This window comes from Ostrinia nubilalis, chromosome 18, assembly GCF_963855985.1.
Source record: "Ostrinia nubilalis chromosome 18, ilOstNubi1.1, whole genome shotgun sequence".
Taxonomy (NCBI): domain Eukaryota; kingdom Metazoa; phylum Arthropoda; class Insecta; order Lepidoptera; family Crambidae; genus Ostrinia; species Ostrinia nubilalis.
In genome coordinates this window covers 4,928,875-4,939,534 of record NC_087105.1, presented here as the reverse complement: position 1 = coordinate 4,939,534, position 10,660 = coordinate 4,928,875, and the positions used below count along the sequence as shown (strand labels likewise).

Below are 10,660 nucleotides of genomic sequence, written 5' to 3'. Positions count from 1 at the left end.
CGGCGCCGCTGCCGCGCCGCTGTGTTCGAGAACCGGTCTATTTGATTTTACGCATAAGATCCTGCCGCTCCCGCCCCGCCGCCGCTCCCGCGCCGCTGCCCGCTAAGTTCGAGGCTGAGACCTAACGGGAATCCCCGCGGAGTAGGCCCCCTGACACGAATGGAGCGAACGTTTATAGTGCCTAAACTTTTTTTTTCGAGTCCTAATTAGATGCAATGCCGATAAGTGACTACGACGTATCCTGTTGGCTCAGTAGTTTACCGGCTTGAATTTGTGAATTGAAGTGTAGTTTTACTCGATTTGATTCTCGTGATGCCTAATATTGCCGCGAATCATTCTAAGTCCGGGTCTAAAACTAAGGGAATTTATTTTTCTTCTTCAAAGCATAAAAAATACTCTTATTGATACTGGGTTTCATTACAGGATTTATTTATTTATTTAAACTTCAGCACACAAAGAAACAATGCACTGTGGCGGACTTAATGCCGGAAGGCATTCTCTGCCAGTCAACCACGGGTCATGCAGAAAGAGTAAGGCGGTGCAAAAAATTTATCTCTATCTCAAACCTGAGTTAGACTATCTCCTTATCTGTTCTATCCAGTAAATGAAAAAGCAATAATAAATAGTAGTAAAAAAGCAATAAAAAACGATAAAACGGTTATGGCTACACTGTTATATAGTTGAACTACTCGATTTTTTAAATCTTTTCTTTATTTTTTATACAAAGAAGTTACATCGAGTTGTAGGAATCGAGCCGATCGATGATGGAATCGCGGCAGGATTATATTATCAAATATCGAGTAAAACACACTTGTCTCTCGTGTCACTGTGTCGGCTCTGTGGAATTTAATTTTTAAAGACGAACGCTCAATTTATTCAATCCATTCGTGCCAGCTCTATCGAATATGAACGTATAATCGCGGTAAGTCGCGCGCGGCCTCCATCAGCTCTTACTTGATCGTCTCCCTCACTGCTGTAGCGTTCCCTTTTCTAAACGCCGTATTGGTAGTTAGGGGAAAGAGATCAAGTCAGAGTTGATAATAATGGTCATGAATCTCTATTTCCTTGGACCTGCGTACCTTTTATTAGTTGAAACGGAACTTTGGAAACGGAGAAGCGTGAATCGTTCTCTAGTTTATGGGTGACGCGTTTCCCGCGCGTGTCTTGTCCGTTCACTCGGCGAAAGGTTATGCGCGTTGCATAAAGACGCACAATTCACGCGCGTGAGCCGCGTCCCCCAGAGCTGATGGCAGCGCGAGGCCGTCGCGACCCCGCAGCGACGACTCGGACGTATTTTGCAACTTTGTACTTTCTAGTTAAACAGCCGACTCGCCTTTCGGCCGCGTTTTAAATAATCGGTACTTAATAATTATGTATTTCGTCGAGTAGTGTCATGCATTCCCGAATCGTAATCGTCCTATCGTATCGAGAGATCGCGCATCGCTATTTAGAGTAATGTTATTCGTTTTGTAAGATGTAGGAACGTATTATAATGTGTCTACTATAGTTTCGTAATCGCGGGAAGTGTCGTTTTGTTTCCTGAACGAGAAGTACCTAGCGTCTAGTTTGTTCCGGCGACTGTGTCGGTCAGGTTGGCTTGTACTGTATTATAATGATATTCTTAATTTTTTATCTTTTTGACGACGAGATTTCCTTTTATTTTGGGGCATTTAGTAGCTCTCCTGCCGGCAGTCGCCCGCGGGGGCGGCCTCCGCCGTCTAATGTCGCGCTCCCGGTGCGCTTTGTAAATATTTATGTCACACAATAATCGAAAATGTAGCAATTAATGTATCATTATATTTTATTATTGATCACAACATGTATGTTATTATGGAATGATGTAGCCGCGCTCGCCGCTCGTTCGGATACAAGCGCGTGCGGCGCGTTAATGTATATTAAGATGCAAATTAAGAACGAATGTGCGTATTTAATTGGAAAAGATCTTAGGTACAATTGATATTTTATTATATTGTTAATTTAAATTTGGTATTGATATCGATCGAGAAGCAATGTTAACTGGGATGAGCCGCGCGTGAGCGGCCCGAGTGCTGATAGCGTAAGTTAGCCAATAAGCTATAATGAAAATCTAAATTACTCAGTAATCACTATTGCAAGTTTCGAATTGATAAACGTCTCTCCATAGCACGGTATGTTCTGAATCTGCTTTTTTATAATCCTCAATCTGTGATCATCGCTAAATGTGTAAGTGAATTTATTTTAGTTGAATCCCATGCAGAATTATTATGACTTTATTGTATCATCCAAATTATTGTGGCGCCGATGCTTTATATATTTGAATGTGAAAATTATTGTTATTTATTGAATCGTCAGTATGTTCTTAATTTATTGAATACAAATCAGGATATTTTGTTTATACATGAAAATACCACTGTAAAAGCCGTGATATACATCATATAATATTATCAATCAGCATTTTATTTCATCCCACTTATAAACCTTTAATTACATACAAACACATTTTATACATATTTTAACTAGCTTTTGCCCGCGGCTTCACCCGCGTGTAATTTAGTTTGTCACAGATTGTCATAAATTATAGCCTTTAATAATTATGTTTTTCTGGGTTATAAACAATAATACTGTTGTTTCATCAAAATCTGTTCAGTAGTTTTAGCGTGAAAGAGTAACAAACATCCACACCCCCTCCCCGTGATTCTCTAAATCGTCTTACGTAATAAAGGAATAGCCCTTTGCCTCCAGTGGGGGCAACTGGGAATAACTTGCGTGGCAAACTCGAAGGGGCAGTTGGCAAGTTCAAAGGGGGCTGATGGGAATATAAACGTCATCTATTTAGTGCCAACCACCACCCCCCGGTGACAAACTCTAAGTTGGAACCACCTCCCGATTGGCAAACTGTAAATCGGAATAAAGAATTTTCAACAGGTAGGTAATACCAAAAACTGTTTCTTGATTGTAAACTTGTTTAATTAAAATTCAATCGGATTACTTATGTATGATTTACATTTAGAATAATAATACTATTTACACATGGCCACTGATTTCTTTAATCACACTTACTTAAAATCTAATATTCGCTGATCTAATATTATATTAAATTAATTAAATTAAACTGATATAAAATAACAGAAGTCTTTTTCCTTTGCTATAGAAAACGTTTTTGCCGCGGAGACCGTCTTCTGGGAGAAATGTGCACAGCTTTCATGGGTGTATTTATTTTTCGAGAGTCGTTGATCGCAGCTGGAGTTCGTATATTCCTGGGAATGCATAGAGGTTTTCTCAGAGCTGGTGTTTGTTGAGGTGTCTTGACCTGAGAACTTGTAGGTGAAGTGATTTTCTTTATAGGCGTGGTTTTCCTATTCAACCGCCATGCTTCGACGTCTTCTTTAGTGTGAAGATTAAGTTGTCTATGTGGACGTGCTGGCACACTCGGCGCTACGTCTACCACTCTCTGCAGCCTCGCTGGGATACTAGGTGCTACATCATGAAAGGTAGTCTGTACTTTGGGTTTAACATGAGCTACAAGTTTTGTTGGTTTAACTGGCTGACTGTTTCTAGGTTTTCTAGCAAACCCTGTATGAGCTGTTTTCTCATTCCTCTCTGAAGACTTGTCCGAACTGGACTCGAAAAGCTTGGCTTTCGCGAGTACAGCCCCGGCATTCTGGCGACGCAGTTTGTTCACTGACGGTCGTCCAGTCTGACTAGTACTTTCCACTTCTCCCGTTTTATCCATGAAGAATGCAGCGGCACTGCGCCATTTTTGCTGTTGCGGACTTTGCTTGTTCAACTTACTTCTGTTAACAACGTTTTGGTAATGTCTCATGATATCCGATTTTATCGATTTCATACTCGAATTCATAGTGTTATTCATTGAACTTTCGGAATTGTCCCAACTGTTTTCAGCTGTTAAATTCAAAGACCTTCGAGGTTGGTGCTTCCCAATCGTTTTATCTAAATTATAATTGGATGCGAGACTAACTCTTTTTCGTAATTGATACTTCTTGTTGGAATTTGAATTGTTGAGCGAGTTTTCAGATAATGATTCATCCCAATTGTTTGGTGTAGAAGTAGGCACAGCTAAATCAGGCTTTGCAGTGCTGGTTCTGCTGCGACGAGACAAACCTACGTAGGGGTAAAATCTATCTCCATTTTGACTAGCTTGGGAATGTGAGGATGCATTCCATGATTTATGCCTGACGATTTTTGTTATATTTTCTTTAGATCGCCGCCGTATGGAACCAATTTTCCTAGCACTCGGAGATCGAATTATTTTCGCTTCTTCATTAGGTCTAATCTTCAGTTCTTTGCTTAGACGTCGCGCTAAATGATCAGAACCCGCACAGTTCAGCATCGCGACTTCTTCAAGGGTTTGCTCGTAAACGTTTTGCACTTGTTGCAGGGGTTGGACTCTCGGTATTACATCGGTAAATTCTCTAGATAGCCTATTTTCTATAGCTGAAACTCTGCTTTTGATTTCTTCATATTCTTGTTTGGATATCCTAACGTAATCTTTGTCTGTCTGTTTCATGTCTGGTGATAAATCTATTGTGTCATGATTACTAAATAGATGTTCAGATGAAGTCAGCAAGTCTTCACTGCTAACACTAGTTTCTGAGTTTTTATGAGAGCTGAAATCTGAATTGATGATAGGAGTACTTCTGGCGTCCATTAGGCTAAGTCGTAGTCTTTTGCGTTCCATACCCCTGAAATAAAAAATATTACGTAGGTATACATTTAAAATATAAAAATCGGCAAACAGGGACTCGCGCACTGAGGGCCTTATGAAATCTCTATCGAAATAATGTCTGACCAAGTACAATAGAAACTTATCTTTGTTCTGAAAAACAATCTCGAATACCATACTGCAAATGAATGTATGTTAGTAATTCTTTACATACTTACATTTTCATAGGTGTGAAGGACAGTTCTTTCTGAGGCAAACCTTGGGTTATTTCTTTCCTGTAAAATTTAAATTAGTTAAATAAAATTAGGGAACCAAAATCAATATATTTTTACAAAATAAATATGAATCACATACAAATTGAATACAAACACTTACTTTGCTTTCGTAGAAAGTCCTTCATAACTATCAAACTTTCGTTTGGCAGCGGATTTGCTCAGGACGGGAGTTTTGGCAGTCTCACGGACTGTTGCAGGTGTGTTCACACTGCCTGACACCATTTTGCGAAGGCCACTCAATACACCTAAAAATTGCTATAGTTAATATTTTATACTATTGGTTATTTTATACTGACAGTACAGAATTATATTATGTTATGTCAGGTACCCAATTTAAGAAGCTACTTACGATTGAGAGAGCCACTTCGTCTTTTTTTTCTCCTTGCAAGATACACATCAGAATCGTCGTCTAGTTGTGTCATGAGATCCTCTGTTAGTAACCCAATATGTTGCGAGTTTTCGATGAATATCTGAAAAAATACAGTAGTAAATAGATGCACATATCTAACTTGGTTTTCATACCATACAGTATGAGACTAAAAATCATAGAACTAGTTTGACTATAAAGACTTTCGTGAATTTACATAGTAGGCACATCATAGTCTCAATATTTTAAACGTACTGCTTTCTAAAGTTAAAAATAAGAAACCCAATGACATGCCACAAGAAAAACAATGAAAACCAAACGACTCGCCACAGGATTTCCCAAATAAATGATTGAATAAAATACAATAAATGACCACCTTAACAAGTGCAACATGGTGTTCCAGTCGTTGGGCAGATGCTGCGGCCGGCAGTGGCATGATGCTGGGAGCCAGGACTATGGCCAGGTTGGACGAGTCCATCAGGTTATCTTTGTGTCTAGATGCAATGAAGTTCAGCAACTGAAATGGATGAATGAAGAAACTTCCCTGGTATAACAATGTAAATGGTAGGGCAAGCTATATTTGGAACATCTACAAATGCCCTGAAAAGGGTCTAAAATACTAATAAATTGGCTAAATTGCATTTAATAATGGTGTAGGTCACTGCAACTGCTACCTACAGGATAGCACCTGGTCCAATCTATAATAATATTATGCAAGCAACCCATTTTCTGTTAATCTCACTAAAACTAATGGGAAATAAAATAACTTACCTCCATAATGTAATGTAGAAGATGGACATGTAGTACTGGTAGAAGGAGCAAAGTGTGGAGAATAGGCCTGAGGGCATCGTCCCCTGCGGATAGCCGGCATCTTAGAAGCAAATCTTGAACCTCCGCACTGATTAGAGGCTCTGGCAAACATCTCAGGTACAGCTTCAAGACACTTGCCACATCTATGGGGTGGTGGCCGTCGGATACGCAGCCGCCGGCATCAAGTAACCGCTGAAGAAATATTTCGAGATTTATTAACAACTATGACTATAGAGACCATAGCAATCATTTTAGAATTATTATTTATTAAATACCTTGATATCTTTTTGGCGGTTTTGCGAGCCAGCTTTTCTAAATAAACCCTCGATGTGGGCATTAGCTCGGAGCACCGTCGACATCTCGGTGACTACCATCGGAACACTCAAAGTACTCCCACAACAAATAACACTGCATGATGGAACTTTTACTAGTGGAGCTCCAAATACTGTCTTGTGATCCTGGTAAGGAAACAATAAAATAGTAAATACAAAAGAGAAGAAATCATAGAAGTTGGCAAAATCGTTCAACATACCTTGACACTTTTTAGTATAATTTTCTTTAGACGATGCTTTAATCCAGCTTTCTTTAGTTCTCCCACTATAATGGATTGTAATTTAACGTGATTTATGCCGTCGGATATCAACATTTTCCACTGTTTTTAAATAAAATAGAACAAAATTTTGATTCCGCTTTTCAAACCCGACATAGTTCGTTAGAAAACGTTCCATTACACGAGATAACGCTCATCTTATCATTACTTGGCAATAATTATTTCAAAGATTTTATACAAAATCAGCATGAAAAATTAAGAACCATAAAATCAAAATCATGTTACAAACAATTTAACTGAATAATTATTATAATTAATGGCCGTATAATATCAGTTTTTATAAATTATAGAAATATTTTATTGCGCCTTTTCGTGAAATGAAGCGTCTTCCTTAATGTTTATTTTACCGATTCATAGGTTTCATGTCAATTATAAAGATTGGTGTACACAGTAAACGTACGAATTTCGCTAACGGAACCGGAACGCATGATGATGATGTTGACACATGTTGTGGTGACATCTGAGTCTGACATTGACAGGTATATTGTACTGCTTTGCGAAAATGTGAATTTAGTTTTAATTTATTTATTATGTATTGATTTAATAAACATAATCTCATAATAATATAGGTTACTGAAAAGTTAATTTGTTGTTATAGTTTGCTAAGTAATTAATCATGATAGAGCTCTCGGCGAAATTAACGACTGGCACAGTGTATTTGGCTGGTGAAGCTCTGGAATGTTGCATTACATTCTGCCACACAACTCAACCAGAGCATAGGAATTCACAAAGCCATAGGTAAAGTATAAAATTTTACACTAATGACAACACAGCCTCTTTATTATCCCATGAAACTTGAGTAACTTTGATGAAGTTGTCTATTAAGATTTTGTTGTTCCAGTGATATTCTTGAAAACTTAGCATGGGCATCTGCACAAATACACTGCTTCTACTCAACGTCAGGAAACACTGGAGAAAAAACACCTATATTAGGCAAAACAACTTCTTTAGAAGTAACATCATGTGATATTGGAGATGTTATATTCCATACTAAGCCAAAAATATTATTCTGTGACTTAACAATACCCCTTGGAGAGAGTAAAACATGTAAGACTAATATTTGGTTTAATGATAGAATTAATAACATTTTAGTTTTAATGACTTAAAATAATTATGAATCTATTTCTTTCTGCAGTTTGGTACAGAGAATCACTTCCAATTGAAGCAGCACCGTCTTACCGAGGGACTTCAGTAAAGTACTCTTACAAAGTCACGATAGCAACTCAAAAAGTAGGCTCACACATCAAAATGGTCCGAATACCATTCCGTGTCCTGCCTATAAGCCCAATCATGAACATGCAGGACTTGGCAGCTCTATGTGGTAATGAAACCACAGAAGAGCTGCAGCCAACAAATCCATTTTCAGAAGAGAGAAAAGTTGAAACACCATTGACAATGGCTTTGCAAGTTTTACAGGTATTGCTTCATGGTATCCATTTGGTTTGGCAGCCAGGATAAATTATCACATTATTTGTTTTAATTAGCATTTATGAGATTTTATTACTTTAACTTCCAGAATCTTACAGCAAGAAGGAGTCCAAACTCATACATGATTACAAACACAAGAGGAAAAGTTGGAAGATTTTGTCTCTTTAAATCTGCATACAAATTGGGGGAAGACATTGTTGGTACTTTCGACTTCTCTGTAGGATCAGTTACTTGTATGCAGGTAATTTACATTAAGACCAAAACATAAGTGATCAGAAATAATTATGTTTTATTTACTGTTTCTAATAACTTGTTCGTTTGTTTTTTTTTTTAAGGTCTCTGTATCCCTACAACCAGAAGAAACTATAAAGTCAAAGTCTCCATCAAAAAATGCCAGCAAAGATACCAGCAGCAGATCAATGACAGTAGCAAGATATCACGAAGTTACTTTGGGCCTTACACATTCACAGCTTATATTGCCAATTCCTTTACACATTACACCAGCATTTGAAGTGGATGAAGGTAATTTACTTGCATAATAAGTTATCACTGTTTTGATATTTAGTGATTTTTTGCTAAAATAAATTGACTGATAAGAAAATTTATTATTTTCAGTGTCTTTAAAATGGCGCCTTCACTTTGAATTTGTGACCACAAATGAAAAGCTTTTGCCTAATCCAGAAGAAATAGATTGGAATGCGCCACTGAAGGTGCCCATTGAAACAATGGTATGGAACCTTCCTGTCAAAATATATTCAACTCTCCCTAAACAAATCACTCAACATTCTGTTGGTAATGATGCTTACACTATGTTAATTAAATAATCTACTTATTTCTTAATAGTAATGATAATAAAAGCTGTAAATAATGTACTTAGTTTATTAAAATTCTTACAACATAAACAGTTTTATTCATCAACAGACTCTTTATCCCAATCTTTCATTTTGGCACCCATCATGAAGTCATCCCTGGAAATAAACAACAATATGAAGCAAATGATTTTAAATCAATTTATTCATCTTACCAATATTGTAATATTTACCTCAGAGCATTCCACCTAGGTTTCTCATCTTCTGCCTTTACTTCATCTTTGGGTGGTTTTGTTTCTTTGTCCACAATAACTGACTTGGTTTGACCCATTAGAGTATCTAAAAATGCTCTCTTATCAAACTTCTTCAATATTTTCTCTTTTTTGTGTTCAGATAAATCATTTCTGTCCAATTGGGTATCTAAAGACTTCTGTTGATTTCTGACTGCATTGAATAACTGTACTACACCTTTTGTAGCTATTTTAGACAGTAACCTCTCTCTATCTTTTTCTAGTATGTTTGGTTTTACTCGTATTGATGGTTTTTCATGTTTCTGAAACAGTTGAATTACAGTTAAAGACATATATTCACCAAGTTATAACCCCAGATGTTATAACACACAACAGATTAAAGTAAATTATTAAACTAATGCTTACCATTTTCTTGACAGGGGGTTCTGTGGAATCTTCTTCATCTACAGCTTCTTTTTTCACTTCCTTTTTGTCTTCACCAGTCTCACCAATGACTTCAAATGCAGGTTTTTCATTTGTCTCTTTTTTTACTATCTCTGAATGTTTCTTTGCCCTGGACAATACTAATGTCTTCTTGTTCTTGGGTTTACTGGATCCCAGGATCTTTGCAAGAGAATCCGCCCAGCCTTCATTTGTTACTGCAGCGTCATCACCTTCGGAGTCGGAACTGTCCTCGCCTTCACCACTGCTCTCGACATCAGCATCTGCTTTATCATCGTCATTTCCATCAAGATCATTATCCATCTCAACATTATCAGTAGGTTCGACTTCTTGTTCAGAGTCTTCCGATTCCTCAGCACTTGAAGAATCTGATGACACTAGAATACAAACATGAATCTTTCAATGCTCGTTTGGTTGTGAAATAATCGATAATCTTATAATATGAATATAACCTTACCAGTTACTTTTACAGAAGGTTTCTTCATGGTTTCCCTGACAAGTTCAGCAACAACCATAGTTATATTAACTGCAATTAAAGGTATACTAATTAACGTATGTCATAAACGATCAATGAAAAACTAATAATATTAAAACAACATCTAAACCAAAATCATGTGTTGCTTTTGCTTACTTTGTTGCTGTCAATGTGTGTCAACTGTCAGTCAATGTTTCGTCGAATTATTTTACCGTCTGTCATATTTTAAGCAGTGTACACACATCTTGGCCTAAAAGAAAATAGTACAAGTTTTACAAAACAATAAAACTTGTATTATTGAGCAGAGACGATGCACAGCATCTGGTGAGAGAGATGCGTCTACTTCCGGTGTAGTTTTTTACCATTTTATAACTTAAATGACGTCATTTCCGCAATTATTTAATAGGAATTGATTTGACTTACTTCCGTTTGCCGCCATTTTAGTCACCTGGGGGCGAGCTTGCTCGGAGTTCTTCATAGAGAGCTCACCAGGAGGCCTTCTTGGGATGCTGTGCATCGTCTCTGCTCAAT

The 10,660-nt window shown here is 37.4% G+C and overlaps 3 protein-coding genes across 3 annotated transcripts; 1 reads left to right on the top strand and 2 right to left on the bottom strand.

Moving 5' to 3' along the window:
* Nucleotides 1-2,924: 2,924 nt before the first annotated feature.
* On the bottom strand, nucleotides 2,925-6,859 carry LOC135080382 (uncharacterized). The gene is made up of 8 exons (XM_063975026.1): nucleotides 6,648-6,859; nucleotides 6,391-6,573; nucleotides 6,077-6,307; nucleotides 5,682-5,822; nucleotides 5,288-5,408; nucleotides 5,039-5,183; nucleotides 4,882-4,938; nucleotides 2,925-4,682 (listed from the first exon to the last, which is right to left on the bottom strand). The coding sequence occupies exons 1-8, from the start codon at nucleotides 6,759-6,761 to the stop codon at nucleotides 3,125-3,127; spliced, it is 2,550 nt and encodes an 849-aa protein (XP_063831096.1). The 5' UTR covers nucleotides 6,762-6,859; the 3' UTR covers nucleotides 2,925-3,124.
* A 348-nt stretch (nucleotides 6,860-7,207) lies between these two features.
* On the top strand, nucleotides 7,208-9,055 carry LOC135080546 (RAB6A-GEF complex partner protein 2). Its single transcript, XM_063975197.1, has 6 exons — nucleotides 7,208-7,463; nucleotides 7,567-7,772; nucleotides 7,861-8,141; nucleotides 8,242-8,394; nucleotides 8,489-8,675; nucleotides 8,769-9,055. Exons 1-6 carry the CDS (start codon nucleotides 7,342-7,344, stop codon nucleotides 8,975-8,977), a joined length of 1,158 nt encoding a protein of 385 aa, XP_063831267.1. The 5' UTR covers nucleotides 7,208-7,341; the 3' UTR covers nucleotides 8,978-9,055.
* LOC135080547 (RRP15-like protein) lies at nucleotides 9,019-10,304 on the bottom strand. Its single transcript, XM_063975198.1, has 5 exons — nucleotides 10,286-10,304; nucleotides 10,112-10,180; nucleotides 9,619-10,031; nucleotides 9,196-9,515; nucleotides 9,019-9,121 (listed from the first exon to the last, which is right to left on the bottom strand). Exons 2-5 carry the CDS (start codon nucleotides 10,167-10,169, stop codon nucleotides 9,061-9,063), a joined length of 852 nt encoding a protein of 283 aa, XP_063831268.1. The 5' UTR covers nucleotides 10,170-10,180; nucleotides 10,286-10,304; the 3' UTR covers nucleotides 9,019-9,060.
* Between the last annotated feature and the right edge of the window lie 356 nt (nucleotides 10,305-10,660).

What these genes read in the sequence shown, in the direction of transcription:
- LOC135080382 (XM_063975026.1), bottom strand. Translation starts at nt 6,761, where the DNA reads ATGTTGATATCCGACGGCATAAATCACGTTAAATTACAATCCATTATA. An exon ending in TTCTACATTACATTATGGAG is followed by an intron (nt 5,823 to 6,076) that starts GTAAGTTATTTT and finishes CATCCATTTCAG; the next exon opens with TTGCTGAACTTCATTGCATC. An exon ending in ACGAAGTGGCTCTCTCAATC is followed by an intron (nt 5,184 to 5,287) that starts GTAAGTAGCTTC and finishes AGCAATTTTTAG; the next exon opens with GTGTATTGAGTGGCCTTCGC.
- LOC135080546 (XM_063975197.1), top strand. Translation starts at nt 7,342, where the DNA reads ATGATAGAGCTCTCGGCGAAATTAACGACTGGCACAGTGTATTTGGCT. An exon ending in CCTTGGAGAGAGTAAAACAT is followed by an intron (nt 7,773 to 7,860) that starts GTAAGACTAATA and finishes TTCTTTCTGCAG; the next exon opens with TTTGGTACAGAGAATCACTT. An exon ending in AGCATTTGAAGTGGATGAAG is followed by an intron (nt 8,676 to 8,768) that starts GTAATTTACTTG and finishes TATTATTTTCAG; the next exon opens with TGTCTTTAAAATGGCGCCTT.
- LOC135080547 (XM_063975198.1), bottom strand. Translation starts at nt 10,169, where the DNA reads ATGGTTGTTGCTGAACTTGTCAGGGAAACCATGAAGAAACCTTCTGTA. An exon ending in ACCTTCTGTAAAAGTAACTG is followed by an intron (nt 10,032 to 10,111) that starts GTAAGGTTATAT and finishes TTTGTATTCTAG; the next exon opens with TGTCATCAGATTCTTCAAGT. An exon ending in AACCCCCTGTCAAGAAAATG is followed by an intron (nt 9,516 to 9,618) that starts GTAAGCATTAGT and finishes CAACTGTTTCAG; the next exon opens with AAACATGAAAAACCATCAAT.